We start from the raw sequence: 27090 nt of genomic DNA on the forward strand, positions 1-27090 counted from the left end.
ACATTGTTTATATTTGTGTGAAAATCATTGAAATGGCCCACCATTAAATAACCTCTCCCTTAGGTTATGATTACATTACAGGCACAATAACCTTGTAAAACTTTTCTCCCTATTGCATCAGGTACAGTAACTACTGTAGAAATTCACTCCTAACTCGCAGGTTGTACTCTCTTGAACCGACCACACAGCTTATCCTTGCTCTCTGCTGTGTGGGCATCGGCCCCCAACCCGAGAACTACATAGCTGTAAACATTACAGCAAAATAATCATTCAACTATAGTGTATACAGCACTCTGCAAAACATTTGCATTTTTTAATTTCTCACATTTAGACAAGCTTGGGACTTAGCATGGCAAACAATGATAAATAAGATATTACATGATCAATTTAAATGCTTATAACTTACAAGCATTAATGTAATATGCAATACTGTTGTTAATTTCCTGAAAATAATAAAATGTTCAAAATACATAGATGCTTTCTTCCCAACACATACTGCCCATCCCTTTTTGAAAATACCAAATAACAGAGTTTTGTCATAGTGTTATTACTAAAGTCAAAGTTTCAATACAATCGGTTGAACTCGTAGCGCTGCAGTGGGAACAATTAGTCTCCCAATTATGGTGACCACAAATGTGGGAGAGCAAATTAAAAGTGAATTCTGATAATTAGTAAAGAATGACTGCAGTAATTGGTTTTTACACATCACCACCTAACCTGAATCAACCAACATTATTTCTACTTAGGAGTCTTGTGTCTCTGTCTAAACAAGTCAATTTATTTGTCCACCTGTCTGAGATTGTCAATACTCTCCATTAGTCTCTACCTGTCCATTGCGATGCTCTGTACACCTCACGTATCGACTGCAGTGACGGCAGACTGGTGGGGTGTGAACATGAATTAAGTAGGATGCAGCAGCACCCGCGCAATGAAGAGGTTGACTGATGCTACTTGATGACTCCCAGGGTCATTACATGACTGTTAAGTTGATAGATGCCATCCACAGAGAAGTAATTCTCCTTGACAGGCCCGCCGTCCTCTACGGTGATGAAATGTGGATCTGATGAATGCCTTCACACAACCCTGGTCTGTTTTTAGGTTGAGCAGCCATTTTTAATCAGGCCATGTCATATGAGCTGTGGACCACCAAAACTCAGAGAAAACCCACTGTGAAGTCCATGAAGACAAAGACAACTGACTGAAACTCAACGGGAAGCCATAACAGATACAGCTAGGGCTGCAAATAACGATTCTTTCTTTAATTCTATATATTAATCTCTCAATATATAAAATGACAGGACATTTTTTTTTACCCGTAGCCTGACAAAATAAGAGCAAATGTGAAAATCCTCATATTTCAGCAGTTGTTAGCATCATTGTTTGTTATAAAATTAAATGAATCATGACATTTAATAATTTATTCATTTTCCATGCAGTTAAATAATAGTTCTCATGTTCCAGGTCATTTTGGAGATCTCACTGTAGTAAAGTGTACTGAGTAAAATAGTCCACAATGCTGAGTAATCCCATTGTAGACTTTGTGTGGAGCTCAAAGGTTAAAAGCTTTTTCATTTAATGTAGAATCCCTTTGGAGTACCCACTGTACATGAGAGCACAGTTTAGTCTGTCTGCACCTGAAGCACACCTTTTCTTTTGCGGGTTAATTCAATTTTCATCGTAAATGTACTTCTTTATCTACTACAGCATGTGGATGGCACGCTACAAAACGTGGAGCTGCAGTTCTTTTGTCAAGCAAAGATCACTGATTGTGCGGTTAAATCTTTTCAATTCCAGCTGTCTGTAAGGTCCAGAAAATCAATTCCTACGTTTCTAATATGATAAGGCCCTTGCCCTTTGAACCTACTGCAGGTCACGAAATGGACTGACTAATCAATACAGGAAAGGTTGGTTTCTGACTGTGTGAACGGACCATATAGTCAATAGTCATCTGAGATCAGAGCACCTGATTATTATTTTGATTGGTAATTGGCAACAAAGGCACTTTAACCCGAGGTTGCCATCGACACCCTCCTCGGATATTTTTATTTAAAATTTCTGAAGTCTGTTTCTAGTGAATGTACAGAACCTACAGAAGTTGAGTTATTTTTTACCATGCGGCTTGGTGTGCTTTAAAAAGGATCAAGGGATGTGCATCATGTCTCGCTGGATGTTTGGCTGTTGTGTTTTGTCCTATTTATGGATCATCAGTCTTTCCTGCCTAAAATGCGGTTCGTAAATAATTAATGGTCACAGCCCCTTGCAACTGTTAGACTGTCAGAAGTCCGGGACACCATGCACACACACACACACACACACACACACATGCACGTAATTATTATGTGAGGGTCAAAGAAAAAGTAGTAAAAGTAGTACTCTTTTCACACATCTCAAAAATAATTGAATGGCATTAGAGAGAGTGATATAGAAGGAGAGAGAGATGGAAGAGAGCACAAAGCAATTGGATGAATTAGCTGATAAACCTCTGATAGTGTGCAGATCAAATAAGCGGTCTGTTGTTCTGTAATAACAAAGCTACTGATACCCCACCTCCCACTCTCAACAAAATGAAAGAACACACACACACATGCACATATAGTGTCTCCCCATACTGTGAGATTCACATCATCGGTGCAGCTGTGGGTTCTGTCAGGTGCACTACAGACAGATAAACAAGCACACATACACACACACACACACATGAAAACACACGCACAAAGGGGAAAGAAAACAGAAAAAACACACACACAGAGAGAGCTGGGTTGTGGGGCTATCTCTCTCAGTGTACTGCAGTCCATCGACCCTGCATGGCTGCTCTCAGCTGGATACGTGTCATCCACAGCAGCCTTGCCTGTTAGGGGGAGAGCGAGGGCTGTGGAGGGTGTTAGGGAGATGGAAATAAATGGGTAGTGTGGAGTGGAGCACCAGCAAGGAGAGGGTGGGAGAGAGAGAGGATGAAGGGGCGATTTCATGGAGGAAACGGGATGAGCCACGAGAAGCAAAAGGGGAGTGTGGTGGTGCGTATGCAGCCTACTCACAAACTTTAGATTTGAACAAGGTCAGAGGTGAGATGGGGTTGTCTGTCAGATGTTACTCTGCATCATAGCTCCTAGGGAGAAGGGTCAGTAGTCAGCCTCCTCTTTTATCTGATCCTCTCTCCTCTTCTATTGACAGTCAGGTTGTTTTCTGGCTGTTGTTTACTCACCTCATGTGTGTCCCCCCTCTCTCTTTAATAGGCGTCTGTGGTGATGTTGCCATGTGCCAGCTGCCATCTGCTCTTATCCTGCTTTATTCAGGTAAGACATTTAATGCCTATATATGGTGTGTGTGTGTAATTCTGCTGACCGAAACCACTTTGTTGACTAATCGATTAGTTGATTTAAACAGCAGTAAAACTGAGTTTCTCCACAAAAAATAACCAAAAAGCACCACATTATATCTTGTGTTTGGATATTTGTTCATACGTTTCTTGGAAATTCAGTCATTCAGTATGAAAAAAGCAACACGTAGTAAAGATAACTAGCTCTTAACCTCTATGGTGAAAATTCACGAGTTGTCTTGAAGGCTTTCAGAGGTTGCCGCCAAACGGAAAGTCTTACATGCAAGAGGCTATTTCGAGTTCACATTATCATTTTACAGTGTCCATGATTGTCTGATGTTTGTCTTCTAGGTTCCATTTCCAGACTACACAGCCTATGAATGTGATGGTGTTTGAAAGCCGAACCTCAACCTTTTCTCACCTATTTGAATGATAAAGACTGCTTTAAGAACAAAGTTTCTCTGACAAAAAAGAATATATGTTCACTCCGTGAACTAACATGATCTGAAACCAGTGCCTGACAAACATTCATCAAACTAATGTAAGTTGTTTCATACTTAAAATAGTTGACTTACTTCCCAACAAAGGGGCTCAAGCATGTAAAGGTACTATGATCCTTAAAATGCCTGCAATATATTATTTCCTGTACTTTAGCCTGCTTGACCTGGCAGTATTTCTGAAAAGGGGGAAGAAGTGAAAGTGTGCGCTTTGCTTGCACAGTTGGTCTTGAGACAGGAAGCAGGGTTTGGGCACTTTCCAAGAAGTTATAATGAAGCAAACATTCAATTTCAGTGGACACCATGACAGCAGTGAAGAATGCTGGGAGAAATTATTTACTTCAAGAGCTGCCAATTACATTAAAGTATACTGTCAAAGTAAGGCGAGCCTCAGCTCCATGAATATACTATTTTATATGCCACAACAGACACATGCATGTGTTTTCACTTGTACACAAATGCACGCATACTCAAAACAAACACACAGCCACATTTGCTGCCTTGTTGCAGTGTTGTCCTCAAAACTGAGCTCATTACAAAGTTCCCCTTTGTGTTAGTTTAAAAAGTGGCCTCTAATAATGATGTAAGTTTGTTTGAAGAGTTTATTTCCAGGAACCGCTATTTCAGTGGAATATTGGAAATCATTCAAAGGGATTCTGCCTTTTTCCCCCAATGCACAAACACAAACTATGGACACACACACATCACGCATGTGTGACAGCTTGGAGAGAGGATATAAATCTTTCATAGACACCATTTATTTCCTTTCCAAAAAGAACAGGCATTAGGTTGAATTATATATTCATCAAATACATGTCAGGTAGTCTCCTGTCGGGTTTTGACAGGAAACAACTTTTTAAAGCAAACTCATTGGGTAGAGTGACTTTAAAAGACCATATCAGGGTACATCATACAGATTTTACTGGTTTAAATGGGGTAGTAGCACTCTAATATCTTCTGTACTATGAATTTATCATACATTCATGGTATATCCTGATTCTGTGTGTCTCCTACATGTTTACTGAACACAATAACTCAGATCTTTGTTGGTTGAGAGAGACAGGAGACATAGAAATAGTCTGCTTTTAGGTCAACCCCCTCAGAGACGCAGAGGTGTGTGTTTGTGCATGCGTGCGAGTGTGTATGTCTGAGTGTGCGTGTGTGGGTGGGTGTTTGTCTGGGTTCATGTGTTTGTCTGTATGTGTGTGTGTGTGTGTGTGTGTGTGTGTGTCATATTACAGAGCAGAGTGGTAAAGGTATGGCAGCGGCCTGCAGAAAAATCAGAGCTGCCTGCATCTAAGAGAAGCTTTCATCCTCCTACCTGCCCACCTAAGGGGGGAGGGGGGTTACACTCTCTCTCTCACACACACACACACACACATTGTTTCGGCCAGAGATGCCACCAATCAACAGAAATTTCAGGACACGCATTGACTTGATTGATTTTCAAAGTCAAAGCGTCAACTTCCAGCTTAATTCTACTGAGGACTGTAGATACTGCAAGGGAGACATGAGAAAAGAAGAAAGCTGTTTCCTACTCTGGGCTTTACTGTCTTTCCATTAGTTAAATAGTTTAAAAGATATAAACACAGAGAGAAAGAGAACGAGACTACAGTAAGAACAGGTTATTTATTATATCTTAGAGCTGAATCTTTAAATCCTTGGACATCTAGTATGGCATTTGCATAAAGTTGTAGAACTTGCAGGAAAAGAAAGGTCAATGCAGCAGGGGCTGGGACATGCTGACTTATACCCCATTTCAACATGGTATTAACGTGTAACATATCTTGATATATCAGCCAGACCATGCCTGGAGGCGATGTAGATCACATTGTAACCGGACCTCTTACACGAGTAAATGCAATCTGTATTTTGCCATATTCTAAGACGAACAATTTATAGCCTTGCTAGCGGCCCAGTGAGGCTGTAATAAGCACAGTGGTGCTTCGAGCTGATCGTCAGCATGCTAACAGGTTCACGAAGACCATGTTAACATGCTGACGTCAAGCAGGTATGCTATTTACTATCTTAGTTTGGCGTGTTTGCATTCTGACATTTGCAAATTTGCACAAAACGCAGACATAGTATACTGTAGCTACGTGTATCTGATGTGAATATCATAGTTTAGGTCCATAAACCAAAGTATTGGAATTAAAAATGTGACTTGGGGACAATAAATGTCTGTATCATATAGGGACATTATCCAACTGTAGTCCATGAATCGTAACTTGACTTTGACAAGTAAAATATGTGGGAAGCTCCTTTAAAAATGTGTAAATATTTTTGATTTATATTGTTTTTTTTAATAGTTCCCTGAGGAACATGTACATGGAGAATGTGAACACACACACACGTCATAACACAAAGTGATAGCTTTAATTGAGTTGTAATCTATGATAAGTAACATCAGCTGTTGTTGGCCTCATTGTTGTCATTTAGCTTCTTTTATGGTAAATATGCATTCAGTCCTCACAATGTAATTATGCAGAGAAGAGGGGGAGCAATAAATCTGATAATACACACACACACACACACACACACACACACACACATACTTGGGGGTATAAACTCATGGACGAGCAGAGAATTGTTGGAACAGAGATCAGATTAGAGAAGCTTTTCTGATCTGTGGCATGAGAAGGCTGGGCTCATGTATCAACCAGCCATCTAAGCTGGCTTATCCTGATACAACCAGGGGCAAACACACACACACACACACACTTATAAGAAGAAAGTTTACTGGGTGATGTAAGGGAGGGAGGAGGGGTTGGATAGCAGTGGGGTACAATCTCCAAACAATCCTATATCCCTTTTAGTCATGGCCTGGCTTTGGCTGTGAGGCGGAAACAACTTTGAGACCTTGTTAACAGTGTCCCCAAACTTCACTAAAGGTCTTCTTTGTTGTTTTTATACTTTATAGAAACACTTACAAAAGTATTTCATCTTGCAGCTGCACGTAGATTGACTTGAGTTATAACTCCTCTCCACACAGGAATGATGTACAGATGGTGTGCCCCTCCATGTGTGGTCCAGTTCAGTTCTCCCTGACCGTTTCATGGGCCACAGACCGACCCACGCATCCACGCCCACTGCTTGACTCGACCCCACCGTGCAGCACCCTAAACCCCTCAGCCCTAACCTTCACCCTCAGCCCCCTACCTCCCTCTGCCTCGCTCTCTGTCAAGCGTCTCCTCATATTTTGACAATCCTATCGCTCCTTGAGCCCAACATGGTGGCCTGCGTTCCCGCTCTAATCTTGGTCATGATGTGTCGGGGCGTGTTGCTCTCGGTTGGAGACCCGCCCCAGTCCCGCCGGGAGATCCGCATCGAGGGAAATCTGGTGCTCGGCGGTCTGTTCCCTGTGCATGAGAAAGGTGCTGGGATGGAGGAGTGTGGGCGTGTGAACGAGGACCGAGGGATCCAGAGGCTGGAGGCCATGCTGTTTGCCATTGACAGAATCAATGAGGACGACATTTTGTTGCCTGGGGTCTCTCTCGGGGTCCACATCCTGGACACCTGCTCCAGAGATACCTATGCACTGGAGCAGGTGGGTGAGCGCCGTCATTGTACACATACTCTGTATGTTTCCTAAAGGGAGATGGTTCCAGACAGTATTTAAAATCAAACTACTGTTCCCATCTTTAGTTTATGCTGCTTGACATCAACTTAAAACACTGTTGACGTGTGTAGTATATAATCTTAAATATGTTAAATAATATGGCTTACGCTTTGATTTGCACGAGATGTCGTTAATGTTTAAACTCAAGCATGGCTTTTGCAAACATACTTGCTCAAGATATATTATTGGTAATTCACTAAATCACAAGAAACTACATAGATAGATAGTTTTGTGTTCTTTTGAACAGTCTTTCCAGCTCTTCTTGCATTTATGTAAGTATTATCTGCTGCATTTGTATGTATATGACAGTGGTGAAAGTAATGAAATCCTCTAACAAAAACAAAGAGCAGCATATTACTGAAATAATAGCTCAGTTGGAGTTTTTATTCTCAGAGAAAGTCCTATTTCTGTGTTATTGAGCTTTGAGTTGTATCTGCATTTAACTGTGAATGCTGATACAACTTTTTAGATACAGTGCAGTTCAGATACAGTTACAGTCTTTAATTAGCTGTCTGTTCTTTTGCGCTGCTGGGCGACTTGAACTTTTGCTACATTTTATATTTAAAAAGTTGCTCCGCAAAGTAAGTTGTGGTGTCAGAAGTAAAAAGTGCAATGCTTCCATTTTAAATGGAGTAAAAGCTATAAGGTCTCATTAAAAGGTGCTATTCAGGTAAAGTAAATGTACCAAGAAATTCTATTTCATCCATGACGGGTAAAGATCTTGCCTCAAATGATTCCGGAAAATCCTTGATGAGAAGTAGAGATTGAAGCTATTTGCGAAGAGGGAAATGAGGCAGATCTTCTTTTTTTTAAAGCACTTTCCCTCAGGGATTATCTTCAAAAAATATATTGTGTCTTATTGCTGAGCTATTTAGGGATGATGCATCCAGTTATCTCATACAATGAGCTCTTTGACTGATCGTATAAACCTTGGATTCTTGACAGTTGGTTTTCCTAAGTGGGTTGCAGGTTCGTTGCCTGGTTCTCCACATCCTAGCAATATGTTATAATGTGGCTTGATGTCAGGGGAGTTCATTTGCAATTTGGACCCTCTTCTGAAAGCATCTAAGAGCTGCTAGAGTAAGACAAAGGGCTTTTATAGTCCCTTCAAAGAGATAGAAATATTACACTAAAGAAAAGTATCAATCAGTCTTTATTTATGTTGCATATTTCTCATAAAGAACATAGTTCAAAGTGTGTTGAAGGCCGATTAAGAATAAATAGATAATATAGACCATATGTTGCACAGCATTTGATATGAAACATCCATGTGGGTGTGTTTCCTAGGCTCTGGAGTTTGTCAGAGCCTCCCTCACTAAGGTGGACGACACAGAGTTCATCTGTCCAGACGGATCTTACGCTCTGCAGGACGACAGCCCGCTCGCAATCGCTGGAGTCATAGGTGGATCCTTCAGCAGCGTCTCCATACAGGTAAACACGCAGCATGCAGGTACAGAAGTATTTATACAAACACACTTTACCACCATCCTCTAACTTTAACTTGGCGGCTTCTTCTCTCATCTTTTACTCATGACCAAGCGTGCAGAAGCTGACTTACAATGATATGGCAGTGCAAGTCCGTGCCTGTCTGTGTGTGTGTGTGTGTGTGTGTGTGTGTGTGTGTGTGTGTGTGTGTGTGTGTATACTTATTTCTTAGAATCAGGTTTTCCATTGGTGTGTTCTTGTGTGTCTCCTCGGCTCTTGTAGCTCTTGTCATAGAGCTGGGTAATTTGCATAGTTTATCATAAAACCTCCCTCTCCCTTACTCCTCTGTGACTGCACAAAAGCATCCTCCTATCAGTCCTTAAATCCCTAATCTCTGCAACTTTCTCTGTCTTTTTCTCATCCCCTCTTTTTCTCTCTCCCCATATTTTATGTAACTCTCTTTTTTTCTGTCCCTTAAATCTTTTCTCTCTTCTTTCTCTTCACTATCTACTACTCTTTTTTTTCTCCTTCTTTCTATGCATTCAGAGGCATCCCTCGCGGCTATTTGGGGAGAGCTCAGTGTATGCTGACCTCAGCCCCCTTCTTCTCCTCCTCCTCATTCCTGGGGCAGCCATTGTTAACACATCTGCTCTGTCTCTTGTCCTTCATCACACATAATTACCCCTTGTTTTCTTGCAGCTCATTCTTGATGCCCTTTGTTGCCGTTGCTGTTGTTTTTACCTGTCTTTTTCCGAGGGTAGCACTGTTTACGAGAGCCGAACTGTGCTCAGCCTTCTGATCTCTTGCCAGACAAGCTAACCCAGCTACTCCTTCATGACGTTCTACGTGGCCAGGCTCTCTATTGGTCTAAATGAAGTAATAGGGAATTATTTTATGTTTAACCATGCACAACTAAACTCCAATGTTTTAAGGGCATTCACATAGCAGGCGTAATACCTCCCCTCCGTTCATACATGTGTGTGTGTGTATGTGCGTGTCTCTGTGTGTGACTTGCATTCCAAGCAGAAAACACACAGCAGCCCTCCACTGCACCAATTTTTCCTCCTTCCCTTTCATTTTTTTTTCTACTCGTCTCTCATATTCAACCCATTCAGTACATCTCCCTTCTCTCTCTCTCTCTTTCACAGGAAGAGAGAAGCGTTCACTAACAGAGTAAACTCTGCATGTCCCTACAGACAGGCCTCTTAGTTAGCTGTAGTCATTGCTCAGTGGCAGGTAATGGAGCAATGCGGTTACATTTTGCAGCCTGACCTTCCCTGACATTTAAGTCAACTGCCATCTTAAAACCATAAAACCTACCCGAAGTACTATAAGCAGCCCTTATCCATGTGTGTGTGTGTGTGTGTGTGTGTGTGTGTGTACGTCAACGCAGGTGCCTGTGTATGTGTGGACCTGTTCTTGTGCACATCAGTGTATGTATGCAAGTGCGTTTTCTAATCTTCTACATTATTAGTCTAATAAGATTCTGACATGTTGTCAAAACAGCTCATCAAATGAGCTATGAATGAAATATAGAAAAGCCCAGAGTGATGCGCTCTAAAAGGATTAAACGGAGGCGAGAACAGAATGGCTGTGTAGTTTCTGTTTATTTGCGTGTGTGTGCATGTTTGAATCTGAATGTTTACATGTCTTTGTGTGCATGAGAGTGTGTAGCAATTATATTTGTGTTGGCATCTGTGACTAAAATTGTAATGAGGAGAACATGACCAAACCCCAATCAACAGTAAAAGGGAATATTATACGGACATCAGTAGACCCTAGATGATGTCCATCACTAATGCATGAGTCAGTGATTTATTGAACTTCCGTGTGTGTGAGTGTGCGTGTGTGCGTGCGGGCTGTGTGTGCTATTTTGTGTTTCTCCATGTGCATATATGCCTACACTTGCTGCATTGTCTTATATCTTCAAATAATCACATTATGCATGAAGTAATTCCTATCAGCAGCAACCTTCTAAATATGTTCACATTTGAGGAATATAAAAATGAATTCTAATAATTTTGTGTGGGTCTTATTTTATGTAGTTTTTGTCAATGTGCCAGTCATTTTAGATTAAACTTATAATACTTGGTTGTAGACCGTTGAGCTTGACGCACACGGTCGGTCAAAGGGGAAATTTAACAAAAAACCTCCAACACAACAACACTACCCCTGCAGTTGCAGCATGTCTGTGGATGAGCACTTTATTGCAGTTAATAATATTGCACTTGATATATTTTTAACATTATTTTCTCTGCTGGAAGACAGTCCTTAGGCATCTTAGCTTGCCAGCTACAAAGAAGAAACTATCTTTTACAAACCGACTGAATTTTTTTGTCTGCCTTTGCCCTATTGCACCAAATTAGAGACATGAGCTTCCTACAAAGTGAGACACTAGTATATTGTGTGGGATACCCAGTATTGATCAAATGTTTTCATGGCCAATTCAGAAATGTTGAAATCGGATATGAACGCTGAGTATCTGTTATGAAACTAATTATGGTTGCAACTGTTAAGCAATCCAAGGGGTGTACGTCTTCCAGTTTTTGACACTCTGTGTTAGGGGTGGAAATCTTCTTCTTGATGCAACAACATGTATTCAATACATGATTTATTTTTTCTCACTGTGGCTGGTCTTCTATTTTAGCAGCAGTCACACAGTGTGTTACTGTCATCCTACCCACTTTCCTCATTGATTCCATGACTTTAGCTTTGGTTTGCTTGTACAGTATCGCTGTGTCCGTAAAAACGTTGAGATGAATGTTGTTTCTCTGTTTTATAGTGTGCAACATAGCGCGAAAGCTCTGATTCTCAATGACTAAGTAGGGGCGAAAATCCTTGACCAAAAAAGTTGCAGTCTACTTCGTGACTCGTTTTGCCCTTTCTGAGTTTGGCGGAAGAAGAAGTAGAATGCTTCCATAGTATGTTAGCTTTTAAGCCAGGGGGTGCCGATCAAATTGTATCCATATTTGGCTGCTTAAGCTCCGCGCCCTCACTAAAGTATTTAGCCTAGCTTAGAATGTAAACTAGACGCACATGTTTTACGTCTGTTGCGTTCAGGGGCAGCGGTAAGGAACCGACAGCCCGGTGTCACAGAATTGTTAGAGGCAATCATAACGTCGAGAATTTAGTTCGAAATTTCCCATTATTGAGTTTCCTGCATTAAGTCGTAATCTTTCAAGAGAGAATTGCGATGCATCTAAGAAACAATTTTTCCCCCACCCCTACTTTGTCTGTAGTGCTTCTTTCAAGTGACCTATTCAGTTAATTGTACAGTAATTGGCTCAGTTGCTGCCACCTATGCATTGCAAACACTATATGTAGCTGCTTGAATGCATTGACTCTTGAGTTTAAATTTTGCCACGTGATGAGTGATTCAATTAATTAATGTTAAGTTCCTACAATTCATTAAAATGGTTTAATTTACAAGAGGGTTTGGAATTATTCCAGCTGATTAATTTCTCATTTTACTGTTTCTCCCTACAGGTTGCCAATCTTCTCAGGCTCTTTCAGATTCCTCAGATAAGCTATGCTTCGACCAGTGCCAAGCTCAGTGATAAGTCCCGCTACGACTACTTCGCCCGCACGGTGCCCCCCGACTTCTACCAGGCCAAAGCCATGGCCGAGATTCTCCGGTTTTTCAACTGGACATACGTGTCCACCGTGGCATCGGAGGGTGATTACGGTGAAACCGGTATAGAGGCCTTTGAACAAGAGGCACGCATGAGGAACATCTGTATCGCTACTTCAGAGAAGGTAAGACATGAAATAGAATGAGTTTATTTCTGCATGAATATTAGCAACAATTGCTCAAAGTAAGATACCAAAAAACAACTTCAACTTCAATCAGCAGTATCACACTAATGTATGGCCTGAAGCTGCACCACTAACGATCAATGAGGCCCTAAATTTGTGAGTTTATAAAAGTTTGTCTCCATGTCTTATCTTGTCCTACACACAAATGGAGGTCATATCACACTGGTGTTATCAGTTGTGAACCAAAAAAATGAAAGCTTATCTCCAAGAACTCATCCTGGGTACTTTAACAGTCACATTTTTATCTCATTTGCTACGGAGGTGTGTAATGGCGTGAGACGGAAGTACAGACGACATTTTTGGCTTGTTTATTCCTTTGAATGATGGTGATAAATGATCACAAATAAGGGCCGCAAACCTATTTGAAAGTAGAAGGAACATTTACAGTACATCTGTCATTACATTAATGTCCTCTTTCCATCCAGGTGGGGCGTTCTAACGCTAAGAAGTCCTATGAAGCTGTGATCCGTCAGCTCCTCCAGAAGCCGAATGCCCGTGTGGCAGTCCTCTTCCTGCGTAGCGACGATGCCAGAGAGCTGTTGGCAGCAGCTGCCAGGCTTAACACCTCCTTTATCTGGGTGGCCAGCGATGGCTGGGGTGCACAGGAAAGCATTGTCAAGGGAAATGAGGTCACCGCTGAAGGAGCCATCACACTTGAGCTGGCAGCCAATCCCTTGCCAGAATTCAACCGCTACTTTCTCAACCTAAACCCAGTCAAAAACCATCGTAATCCCTGGTACAGGGAATTCTGGGAGCAGCGGTTCCAGTGCTCCTTGGGTGGGGGAGGAGCAGGAGGAGGGGGAGGTGTTGGATTGGGAGAGACGTCTCTCCCACCGTGTGACATGGACTTGTCGATCGACAAGAGTAACTTTGAACCAGAGTCCAAGATCATGTTTGTGGTGAACGCAGTGTACGCCATGGCTCATGCACTCCATTATATGCAACGCAGCCTGTGCTTCAACACCACCAAGCTGTGCGACAGCATGAAGGCACTGGATGGGCGCAGACTCTACAGGGATTACATCCTTAATGTCAGCTTCACAGGTAAGGGAGCTGGAGCGAGTGTAGAGTCCTAAATAAGTTGTTCAAGGTGGATGGATGGAGAGTGAAAATACGTGGATGACAGAGAGAAAGTTGGGGAGGAAAGGGGAGAGATAGCAAGAAACAGACAGGAATAGGAGTGTGCCTACTTAACAGTCCGCTCATGAACAACGCGAGGATGTTGTCCTTCCACAGAACATAAAAAGTACTGAGACAAATCCGCTTAATTGCTATGTATTGTCAGAGCCAGCCATGCTATTGACACCTATTACCCATGCGTAATTGATACGACACTACAAAGTTGCTTTGAGGAATGAGAGTTGCAGCTAATCCGTCAGCCATATTCTTCTGTCTTGAACTAATGAGATTGTGTGTGTTATAATAGCTCCTATAGCAGGCTGCCTGTCTGTCTGTCAGTCTCTGTAGAGTTGGGGGAGAAGAGACAGAGGATTGGCTTGACTGACAGATGGCGTACAAAGGCAGCGTTATAAATAAACTGCTGTGTCTCGGGGACTGACACAGGTTTAGAGGTGCTTATTCCTCCACCAACCGTGACCAGGAGCAGACATCACAACAGCCTAACAAACAGCGCTAACACGCCAGCTTTGCCACGAGACGCTGGGGGAATGGATGGAGGACGAAAGAATGGCACTACATATGAAGGGAGGGGGAGGGAAGCTTACAGATAAGAATGGCGGGCAGACTTGAACAAGAAAGGAGAGTTTGGGGTAAGGTAAAAGGGAGTAAGACAGAAAAAGAAATAAGGAAGGAAGGAGGGAAGGAACAAGGGAGCACTGAGGCAGCGTAGGACAGCGTGCGTCAGCAGAAGAAGAGGATTCTCTTTGAAATTTCCTATCTTCATTTCTGCTACAAATCAAAGGACTTGGAGCATTTCTGCATGAGAGGAGGGAGACATAAAGAAGGATAGAGGGAGGAAGAGTGTGAGTAAGATAGAGAGGAAAGAAGAGGGAGAGGAAACAGTCAAGACGATTGCAGTCGCAGCCTCCGGTTGGCACAAATGATAACCACTCTCTTATAGGATGCATACAGAGAAGGATTGAATAGATATGCAGATTCACACATAGAAAGTTAGAAAGTAGAAAATGTGTGGAATAAGTTGGAGAAGAAAGAGAGGTGTGAATCCAGTGTGACTTCCTTACATCTTCATGTCTGATCATCTCTCTTCCGTACATTCCCCTCTCCCGCTCCCCCTCCCTTCTTTCCACCTCTGATGTATGTCCATGATGAGGCGCATGTCGTTACTCTGTGAAGAGAGTAACAGCATGTACAAGGATCTTGAGGTCTTTGCAGCCCAGTGTCAGTGACGACGGTGACAGCATGGCAAACAGCTTTATCGGTTTGGAGAAGAACAAAATGCATTCAAAGAATCTGCGCTGATAAGACGATGAGGATGTTGAAGGTGGCAGTACAGTTAAACTGGGAACTGTGGCAGCGTTTGCTTTTAGCTGTTGGTTTAGCCCCAGAATGACGCACTCACACTGCTGTACATACACATCTTTCCATAGTATGTAAGGAAAGGAGCTGAGGTGAGTTGAGGTTGAATGTGGAGAATAAATACTGCAGCATCACCATCCGCAGTGCTCTCAGTCTGAACTGTAGCAGACGGAAAACCAACACTGTTCAGCGCTCTCTATCTCTCTGCCATCTCCTTCTCTCTCACACACACACACACATGCATGTTCATTATACACTCGATACATTGCATCAAAGTTGGATCTCACTTCATTTTAATGCTTCGCAATACTCTGATAATACTGTCCCCTGTCCTTAACTTTACAATCATAACACAAATGTGTTGTGGTGCTCTGAGGCAGTATGTTGTGTGGATAGGACTGTGTTTTCATATGTAGCTCTCTTCATCTAGTCTCATCTCGCTAGTTGCTATGGTAATGAAGCCGACACTATTGCCAATTGTTGAAGTGATCTGATAGATCATGGGAACTGCTCCCCGCCATCTAGTAATAGACACAGGGGCACATTTGTGCCTCGCTACATACTTCGAACACAAAACCGAATGTACGTACACACATACAGTCAGCTTTTTCCTTTTCCTTTTTTTTTTTTACAAAGATGCTGCTTGAAATGCTCGTTTTTTTCCAGTATAAAATTGCAGACACCCCCAACCCACACACTTCTCAAAGCCATCATTCAACTCCCACCCACCCACCAACCCGATCTGCAGCAAACATATCAGTATATACACGCATGCACGCAGTCTTCTGTTCAAATAGTGATGATAGATGTGATATTCCCCCTTCCCTCCGTGTGTGTGTGTGTGTGTGTGTGTGTGTGTGTGTGTGTGTGTGTGTGTGTGTGTGTGTGTGATACGTCTGTGTTAGCAGAGGCGGTGTGCCTTCAGGGCCATATTGAGCAGCAAGCTTACCGCAACGTTTAGATGCTAGGGAACAACCTTCACTCCTTCTCTCCCCCATTTTCTCTTCACACTCTTTCCTCCGTCTCTTTGCCTCTGTCTCTCTCTGTCTTTCTGTCTCTTTTTCTCTCACTCTGTCTCTCCATATATCTCTCTGTCTCCATTCTCTCTCCCACCCAGAAAGAGTCCTACTCTCTCTCTACATTCAAAAACAGCACATCCCACTCGGACTTCACAAGGTTGCTCTCCTGCCTCCACCGCCTCTCTGCGCCGGTCTGTTCTTCCACTCCTTCACTTTGCTCATCCCTCCATCCATCCCTTACCTTTTCACTATTGATTCCTCCGTCTAAAGGCTTTCCTCCGTCCACCTATATCTCTGCTGCTGTCACACCAGTTTCTTGCTTTTCTCTCCTGCTATCTCCTCTCTTTTTTCTCGTATTCTTCTCCCTCGTCTCCCTTGTCACTTCCCTCCTTTCTTTGCCCTTATCTTGTCTCTTGGCTCCTTCTTCCTCCCAGCACCTCCTGCCTTTGGCCTGCCATTTCTTTCTTTGTCTCCTCTATCTCACCACGTTTATTTCAGTAGAGCCGCAGCTTTCTGCTGCTGCACCTTTCCTCCTATATATTTATCCTCCTTGTTCTCGACTTCCTCCTCTCCACCCTATCTGTCTTGTGTTCCCCTGAGGCCTGTTGGTCCGTGGCCGAGGCAGCGCCTCAGTCCCCAGTGACTGGATCTACAGGGAGAACAAATATAGTTAATGTGATCTGTCTGCGTGTGCGTTTGTGACATGTGAGTGCATCCCTGTGTCCATATCTTCATATGCTCAGGGATGTGTGTCTGTGTAAGGTCATCAACCCTCTGGAGGAGGAAAAAGAGGGATAAGAAAGGTTGGTCACACCATTAGCATGCAGAGCTGTTGTATTTTACCTGGAACAGGTGTGCGTTTGTGCACAGCCCTATATGCAGTGTTTACTTCGTCACGCTTAAATTAGGAGTAAATCCGGGATTCAGATGAATTGACACTTGGAAATACAATTCTCTATTCCCTAAACAACCACTAATCAACAACCAGCTTTTGAATGTTTAGTCATACACTCATAAAAAGAAAAGATTTGCCTTCTCTCTCTCTCTCTCTCTCTCTCTCTCTCTCTCTCTCTCTCTTTCAGATTACTTATTCCTACTTATTCCTCCCAAGCCCCCTTTGCCTCCTCTCTCTCTCCCTGCCTCTAATACCCACAATCCCCCCTTGGGCTTCCCTTTAGCCCGACATGGCCGAGAACATAATTAATTGCACAGCTTCTGAATGAAAAGCTTGTTTTCACCAAGCTTCTAATTAAGCTAGAATAATAAGGTGTTTCTCGAGTTAGTGGGGATGCTAAAAAATATTCTCACAAAAATTTGGGATCTGGTTAGGCTGCGTTCTAACCGCAGTTTGTCTCACCTAACTTTATTCTTCTGTTTTTCAGGTATGTGTTTGACATTCTGTGGCCTCAGCTGGTTGATAAATTGAGTAGATTTTGGTTGACGATGCAATGAATCCTCTTAGATAAACAGTAGTATATTCACAGTTGCACAAAGGGCACTTTAGGTTGTTGTTGTTTTGTCTAAAATGATACATCGTATCCAGTGCAACAAAGTGAATGATTTGGGGAGAATGTCGCTGAGAAGGCATGGTACACCATTGGATGCAGTCACTTAAAAAGCTATATAGTGCTGAGGGCGGAGCCTGCTGCGGGTCTCAGCTGGACTTGACTGGGCCAGTGGGAAGTACGGTATGGATGAGGTCATACAGAATCATTAATCATCACTGTTTCATGGCTAATGTGTTATAGTTAAGACACAGTAAGAAAGCCCACAAGCTGCTATTAGGAAGCAGTCACCACATCAAATTCTTCAAATGATGAAATTGGTTCAGTTCACGGTTCATCAGAGTTACATCACACAGAAACCAGCTGTAGAAAGGTAGCTGAGGGACAAACTTTCTTTGAGCTTCTCTGCCCACTACTTGTGTATCTGACGAAATGCAAATGCTTTTTAGTCATGCTAGTGGCATGGCTGTATGGATGGCAATGTCAGTCTGTCGGTCCACCACTTTGACTTTGACTTTGACAGTCTGAAATTTAGTTCAGACATGTATGGATCCAAAAGAATGAATCCTACTTAATTTGGCAATCCTCTGACTTTTCCTGTAGACAAGGTTTAAAGTTTCACTTCTCTTGGAAAATATCTTGATACTTTGGAAGGCTTCATCCTCCGGGTATGAAGGGTAAACTCCTGTATTTTCCTTTTGTGCCAACTAATATATAAATTGTCATGAAATTTGGTAAAGACAATCACGTTCCCTTCAGGATGACGTTTGATGATATACTGTACCTTCTGTTTTTTTACTTCATCTAGCACAATCAGAATGTTCAGTGTGTCCAATACTTTGCTTTATGACTAAATACCTGCAAAACTTTTGACATTCCCATCAGCCTTGACTGTACCTTGTGTTTAGTGCTCATTAGTAAATGTTAGCATGCTAACAGGCTAAACTAAGATAGTGAACATGGTAAACAGCACCAACACGTGCTGGATCTCTGAGTTCACCAGATGTTTAAATTGATTCAAGGACAGTGCTCAGCAGAGAGAGTAGTGTCCATCAGTCAAGTACTTGGACTGCTTGTCTCAGCTCTCTGCAGTCACCAGGGTCTTGGTGGCCTTCGCCAGCTCTAACTTGCACCCTCAAACACTTTTTTTCTGATAAGCTGCTCACTCTCTCACGTCAGCAAGGTCTCTGGTGTTGGTTATAGGGAGGAATCGCCAGTTCTCTGAGTTCATTGCTCCTCACTGTGATCTGTTAGAGGGAAGTCAAGGACAATACGGCGCCCTCAAATGGGTCCGTAGGCTAATACCGTTATCTCTTTAGTCTGTATTACACGTAATTACCAAATACAGCTAATTAGCCTTCAGCACACATCGTAGGTCCCAATAAGGTGCAGTTATGATAATTAGCTCATGGCAAAGTGTTTCTGTGAGTGTGTATGGGTGTCTAAGAGGAGGAGGCCCGGCTTGTCTTATTGCTCAGTGTTATTAACAGACTTTATTATCTGTCAACTTGCAATATAATGGATTCATATCTCTCCTTTGTCTGTAGATATTATCACCATCTTATTGAAATAATTTTCATTTAGCTGTCACTGAAACATTTAGCCCTAAAATCCAAAGACGACTTGACACTTAGAAGTCCCTGAGACAGAGAGCGAGGAGAAAGATAGAGGGTTGTGCTGTCCCTGTGATTTATGGATTTCATAAACCCTAAACCCCTCTGCTGCCATCTGACGCGCTATTCTTCTTCGAGCACACTGAGCTTTCCCAGCAATAGTGCGGCTTTAGCCCTCGTCAGTGTTGCATGCACGCACGCACATGCCGCTAACAGCAGGGTCAGAGCTTTGGTTCTGTCAGCACAGCCTCCCATAGCGCTCAGAGCAATACCTTAACCATCACACTGTAAAGTAAAACCTAATGGAGCCTCCACAGGCACACTTCCACACACATCCACAATCTGTATTTTGATTCATTCCCCTGATCCCAAGCTGTACGTTTGGCTGGTGATTTCTACAGTTACCCAATGACACAGAGATATGAGGGAGGCAGCACAGTGTCATCAATGCTGCTGTGCACTGAAGACCAAGAGGCTTGTTAGACGTTGAGGAGTGATGCTTTATAAACCCAGCCACATCATCATTTGACAGGGGAGGCAGCAGCGTGTAACACTCAGCCCTATACAGTGTGTCAGCTGCATAGAGTTGATTGCTCCGCTGTAAGGACAGCAGTGGCAGTGACTGTAGGAGCGGCATACACTTTGTCTGTGTCAGAACGACCAAGTGTCAGCACTGTCAGGTCCAACACTGCCTGCAACACATTAAGAAGTTTCTTTTTTTTTCCTCAGTCCATGGCCGCTTTTCTCCTTGTTTTTTTTGTAATGGTTTCAGCATCCTGCCAATCTCTTCTGTTCCCACATCCTCAGGGTAGATGGTAATCCTTTCATAACAACGTGTATACAAACCAATTTCTCAGCAGTGTACCTCCCTCACATAAGAGACCCAGAGGCTAATTCTATCAAAGTGTGGGTAGCTAGCACTGCCCAGGGATTCAGTCTTCTGACTTCATGCCTATATGACTTTATAGGCAGTTTGTTAATGATGCATTTGGTAATAAACTTTGTCAGATTGGAATTCAGAGCAGTGTTTTATCCGTATGTGGCCTCAGGGAAGGATGGGAGGCCATTGATACACACAGACATCACCAAGCACACCAGGCATTTATAGCCTCTTAGCAAATACTTTGGTAACTGGCTGGTCTTCAGTAATGAAAACACTCTATTGTAATGCCCTTCACTGTCTGTTCTGGACTCCTAAGGCTTAACTGACCATGGCTGCTTGTCTCTGTCCTCACTGTTCTTATAAGAGGCATCAATGAGACATCAATGGGATGATTGTTTGTGATCGTTTAGTTTTAATCTCCTTTTTTTCCCATTTGCCTTATCTTTTTCTTTGCCACTCTTTGTCTCCTCTCACCCCCTGCAGCCCCTTTCTCTCCTCCAGGCAGTGAGACAGTCGTGAAATTTGATTCCCAGGGGGACGGCGTGGGCCGATACAACATCTTCAGCTACCAGCGCTCTGCCGATCGTTACGGTTACGTGCCAGTAGGTGACTGGGCAGAGAGTCTGACTCTAAGCAACGATCTAATTCACTGGCCAAGAGAAGTGGTGCCCACCTCGCAGTGCAGCGACCCCTGTGAACGCAATGAGATGAAGAAAATGCAGGCAGGTAGGAGACTGAATTTCAACAATGTTCTTCTTTGTCACAGCATACCATACCAAGCAGTAGTGCCTTTTGAGAAATATCAGACTGACATATTCTGCTGTTCATATTCCTGTTTCCCAGGTGAGTACTGCTGCTGGATCTGTACAGCCTGCGATCCTCATGAATACCTGGCTGATGAGTTCACCTGCTCGCCCTGCGCTCCCGGCCAGTGGCCCACTGATGAGCTGACGTCCTGTTACGACCTTCCTGAGGACTATATTATGTGGGAAGATGCCTGGGCTATTGGTCCAATTACCATCGCCTGTGTAGGGTGAGTGATAAAGGACTGTCAACATGATGTCAGATTCTGACTCCTGAGAGGTGTAAGTGTGAGTGTGTGTGTGTGTGTTTGTGTATATTGGGATGGGGCAAGGGAATTGACCTTTCCTCCAAGCAGTGATTGTCCAATCATAGCTTAGCAACCGTCAATAGGTGCAATGCTCTTGCTTTCAAAGAGCTTGCAGGAAGTTTTTTTTTTTTTTGCCTTTCCAAAAGCAAAAGAGCAAAAGTTAAAAGGAATGGGTAAAACAGAGTGCTCATCTACTGCAATGTAAGCAATGATAACATTAGCAGCTCTGTGGTGCTTTATATTGGATTTGGAGATATTTACACTGCAGCAACCCCAGCCAATGTTACCCAAGTATGTTCGCATGATGCACATGTATATTTAAGATCCCTTTCACAAGATTCTTGTTTTAAAACTAGTTAGCTTTGAGTGGTAAATGTGCCGCCATTAAATTGCATATGTGCTCAGCGAGAAATGAAGGCGTAGCAACAGTAAAAAAAAATAAAAATGAGAGTAGGGTGTAGGGCGTAGGGCGTAGCAAGCGGTCAATGTACTTGTGCTTTTCCATACCTAAACATGTAAAATGGTATTAGAAGATGTTGTGATCATTGTGATATAATATGTTTGTATAGCTCAGCCCTACTTATGTAAGAATATATGAACCTATCAAAACTGTGACTTCATGAAAGTGCTTGTCTGTTTGGCTGCTTAACTCCACAGGTTCATGTGCACCGGTCTGGTGTTCTGGGTGTTTATCCGACACAACAACACACCGCTGGTGAAAGCTTCTGGCAGAGAGCTATGTTACATCCTCCTCTCTGGAGTCTTCATGTCCTACACCATGACTTTTCTCTTCTTGGCCAAACCCTCTCCTGCCATCTGTGCCCTGCGGCGCCTCGGCCTGGGCACTTCATTCGCGGTCTGCTACTCCGCCCTCCTCACCAAAACAAACAGAATCGCCAGGATTTTCAACGGCGTGAAAGACGGAGCGGGTGCAGTGAGGCCACGCTTCATTAGCCCGTCCTCTCAGGTGAGTGATTGCAGCATCATGTCCATCCATCTGCATCATTCAGATGGATGGACAGATAGACAGTGGATCTTGATGACCTTACCCTTCTTTTCCTTCCGTTTCAGGTGTTCATCTGTCTGAGCTTAATCTCCGTCCAGTTAGTGATGGTGTCGGTGTGGCTGCTGCTGGAAGTTCCCGGGACACGCCGCTTCACGTTGCCAGAGCGACGACAGACTGTCATCCTCAAGTGCAACGTACGCGACTCCAGTATGCTGCTTTCACTGGGATATGACGTGCTCCTGGTCATCCTGTGTACTGTGTAAGTGTGTCATAGCTGGTTTAATTTGCCATGATAGTTTCGCAAAAGGTTCCAACTAAAGTCCTTTATGTTCTCCACCCTGAGAACTTTGTTCACTGCGTTTTGGTGCCATATGTTTTCATGCACACCTAGAAAAAAACATGTCATATTTTCCTATGTGCTCAACAATCTCACTGGGCTCTTAGATGAATTTAAAAAAAATTAAAAATCTCAAACCAGTTTTTCTTTCAATTTCAGAAGTTTAGTGTTTATAGCAACAATCATTCCAGTAGAGTAGGCATCACTTTTTTTCAGATGCTGTCCAACTAATCAGAAATATGTTCTCCCTCTAGGTATGCCTTCAAGACCAGGAAGTGCCCTGAGAACTTCAATGAGGCCAAGTTTATTGGATTCACCATGTACACCACCTGTATCATCTGGCTGGCCTTTCTTCCCATCTTCTATGTTACATCCAGTGACTACAGGGTACCTTCTTCAACACACACACGATCAAATACTTGTCTCTGTCTTCTAGGAAGACATTGTCAGACAATATTGAAGACAATATAATTGTTTTAGCATTTTGTTGTCCCCTCAACATGTCAATACAAGCGCACAGGTCACAAAGCAGTGACAACACAGATATAGAGGCAACTTAAACAATTTCTAATCCTGCTGGCAAATGTCCCAGCTCTGCAGTATTGGCATGACAAACAGACAGGCTCTGTCAAACTGCTGACACGTGTCCAGATTTAACAGCAAAGGGGGGTGATTGTTCATTTGATCCATACAAACCTTAAGCATACACACACACACCTTAAGCACACGCTTCTGCAAACACACACACTGTGCACTGTATCAAAGGGCATAAGAGAGGAATGCTGATGCCAGGGCTGCTCATTTGATCCCTTTAAAAAAAACAGCTTTCTCTCTCTCTCTTTCTTTCTCTCTCTCTCTCTCTCTCTCTCTCTCTCTCTCTCTGGAAATAAGCATTTCCTTGGCCTTGTAATCTGACTTTAAGATTAGTCAGGTAGAGGCACAACATCACCAACATACACAACCCCACCCACTCACACACACACACACACACACACACACACACACACACACACACACACGTATATAGTATAAGTATAAGAATATACACGCACAGACGAGATGTTGAAGGGTTGAATATTAATGTGCTTGTGTGTACAGTACTGTGATTCTACTGCGAGTTGATGTTATTAAACCCTGTAAAACATCTGTGCCACACAAGATTAGACACCAATGACTTGGCAACCTGAAAGGGACATACTGCAAACACCATTTCAGATGGGCCTAAGATTAGATTTAGCATTGATTTTGTACAATAAGTCACAGAGAATGAAGTAAAAGCTACCACTGAGATACTGTTAAGTTTGGCCTCTGTGGTCTCTGTTGATTAAGTATTGTATTGATCCATCCAGTAATTGTTATCCTCTGAACTGTTGCAAGGTAACAGAGTCTTCCAATAAATAGTAACGCTTGCTATTTACATGCCTCATTGGCTCTGTTTACGTAGAGAGATTGATTAATTACTTTAGGCATTTTCATGCTTTAAATGTATCCGTCCAATGTATTATTGCTTTATTTTCTGATAAGCACTTTGTAATACTCATTTAATAAAATCCCTTTGACAAATGTTCCTTGTTACAGATTATTATCACCAAATTAGCTCTCAACAGCAATTACTTTGTACCACATTAGCATAAGATGTATCCATCAAAGTCTGGCTGCTAATTACCGTCTCCTCCTCTTTTCTCTGCAGGTTCAGACCACTACCATGTGTATCTCAGTCAGTCTGAGTGGCTTTGTGGTCCTGGGCTGTATGTTTGCTCCCAAGGTCCATATCATCATGTTCCAGCCCCAGAAGAATGTGACCAGCCACAGGCTGAACCTCAATCGCTTCAGTGTCAGTGGGGCTGCCACCACATACGCATCTCACGGTAGGTTACATGCCGTTACCTCATTTTTAAAGAGACAGGGGTTTAGAGCAGCACTGTCTTGCTCTATTATTATCATGCCTCTGTCAAATGGGTTGAGTTTTCAGCATTCAATATTTAGCCTCCCTGTGTTCCACTTTTGCTATGAGGGACACACAATCTTGAATTATAAACTATCTAGGCGTTTGTTTTCTGTATTTTGTATCTAAACTGTAGCACAGCCAAGTTACAGTATAATGCCCCAAGCAAGCAAGGTCTCTCAATGTGGACAGCTGTTCCTCCAAAGGTGTTACCTTTACGGTGATGCGTGTTTGACAGTTTCCATCGTAAGCTTGTTCGACTGTAGAGAATGGCATCCTGCTGACAGACAGAGCTGTGGTGTTGAACAGTACAGTGAGATGTCAAGAAAGAAGCATGCCAGCAAGAGGTGACTAGATATTTTAACATATTCCTTGGTGCTGAGCTGGCCTCACAAAAAAGATCATTTAAGGGTTGGGTGCAATTCCACACAAGTTCTTTTTACAAATGACTCGTAAATTAGCAGTGATACCATATTTATTACCATTAGATTAAGTCTGCATTTACACCCCCACTGATGTCATTTGCATCAGTTGTGTGACTCTCCCTTCATTTCATTTGCCTATCAGGGCAATGCTCTTTCTACACTAGCGTCAAGACCTCAATCGTTTGATTTAAATGTAATTTGCATAATGTGATACATATATTGCCTTATTGTTAGTTTTACCATTTTGCAGCAAAAATCATCAACTGAAGAAGTCAGTTATGAATTATTATATGCACAGATCTGATTTTTGTCTATGCATTAATCTTCTCCTTTCTCGCTCTATCACTTTGTCTAGCTTCTGTCAGCGCCCACGTCCCAACCGTGTGCAACGGGAGAGAAATCGTCGACTCCACTACTTCCTCTCTGTGACCACATCCAGTCCACTCTCTAAATCTGCCCCTGCGACTGTTAGCCAATCCATGAACATTATCCCCGTAAAACCATCATTCCCCACCTCAGTCACACACACTATATACACTCATAAAAACACACACATAAACATATGTACACATACACACAAATACATGCACAAACAAACAAACAACCTCCCTTGTGGACTAGAAGTGTATTGTTTCAAAAATGTAGAAAGTGTGTAACTAAATTATTTTCTAGGGATGTACATACATGGAATCGACATTGTTGTAGAGAAACAAAAGAACAAAAAAAAGTTTTTAGGAGGAATTTTTGGAGCCTTTGTTTTTGATAGCTTTGTTATGATGCGGTGTAAATAGACATGCGCTAATCATGGTAGGAGGCTGTGTGTCCCTCAGTCTGGATGCACATTTGTGGCTCTGCTTGCCTCACCTGCAATATCCCACAGACTTTTTATTCTCATGCTTTTTTGTAGGTCTCATTGTAATAACCAATTATGTATGTATTTATATTGTGTATCTGTACATTTGTATATTATACTACTGATGGTTCAAACAGCACAGTGTTGACAGTCTTGTAACCCTCGAATGAATGTGGACAAAAGCATAAACTGGACGGTAAAGGATGGCTGGAACGGACATGTACAAAAATCCACCGAACTCACCGACTTACAGTTACACTGTGCCAGAACAATTCGACAATTCATCTATTTACTTCTTGATAGATTTTCTTTGCATCCTAGATCAATATAAAGAACCCATTGTAGCTGTTTTTGCAGGGAAAATATGTTTTGCCTTTGATACAAATCTTCATTTTTCTATTTCTAATCATGGAATCCCTTTATCTTAATGGCCATAGTTCCAGACATGTCTGTTCACTCCCACTCTCAAACTGCCTGTTTACTAAGAGGATTGTTGTAACGGATTGCTAATAACAACTAACAACAGGACAGAAAAGATATAGCACATCAGATGCATTTCTTTTGCCTCAAAACTGTCAATACAGACAGTGCTGCGGTAGTTCTGTCAACAAACACAAATTGGTGTCTTACCCAGTAATCACGAATTTGTGCTCAAACAACTCAACCACTAATGGAGGGAAACGTTCTTCTTCGCTGAGCACATGTTGTATTTTTCCAACTACAGGGGAGTGGTAGCTTATGTTTTCCGTGCCCCATAGATACAGTATGTGGTGATGTTTTTAATATGGCTATGTGCCTTAATGTATGTTTGATAGTGCTCCAGTTAGGGATTGCAAAGAGATCGGTTTTACATTACCAAATGCAAATCCTTGTCTGGTAAAGTGACCCCAGTATAGAGCACATGTTTCAGGGCAACACAATGCCACTTAGTTTTATTCCCTAGCAAGCCTTCTGCTATTGATTGTTGACCTACAGTGTTAAAACAGTGAACCCGCGGAATTCTTAGGTTGAAATGACTTTCTCTACCCCCCTTCTTTTTCCAGTCTGTGATTAAAGAAATATGAAATGGATATTCTGATAGACACCCATCACAATGACTTTACTTTACATTTGTTTACAGCTCAGCTGCTCCAATAAAAAAAAAAAAGGAAGGGGAAGAGAAAAGCTCATATACCAACAAGGTGAAGTTACCGAGTCGTCGACTTATTGAAGTGTGCAGTTTAC

General features: G+C 42.5%; 1 protein-coding gene across 1 annotated transcript; it reads left to right on the forward strand.

Moving 5' to 3' along the window:
* The first annotated feature begins 7042 nt into the window (after positions 1-7042).
* On the forward strand, positions 7043-25442 carry grm3 (glutamate receptor, metabotropic 3). The gene is made up of 11 exons (XM_076089881.1): positions 7043-7360; positions 8720-8863; positions 12344-12613; positions 13099-13717; positions 20673-20915; positions 21033-21222; positions 21958-22267; positions 22372-22565; positions 22898-23030; positions 24334-24511; positions 25369-25442. Exons 1-11 carry the CDS (start codon positions 7043-7045, stop codon positions 25440-25442), a joined length of 2673 nt encoding a protein of 890 aa, XP_075945996.1.
* Positions 25443-27090: the final 1648 nt, after the last annotated feature.

This window comes from Anarhichas minor, unplaced genomic scaffold (assembly GCF_050575085.1).
Source record: "Anarhichas minor isolate MPS153535 unplaced genomic scaffold, ASM5057508v1 ptg000011l, whole genome shotgun sequence".
NCBI lineage: Eukaryota > Metazoa > Chordata > Actinopteri > Perciformes > Anarhichadidae > Anarhichas > Anarhichas minor.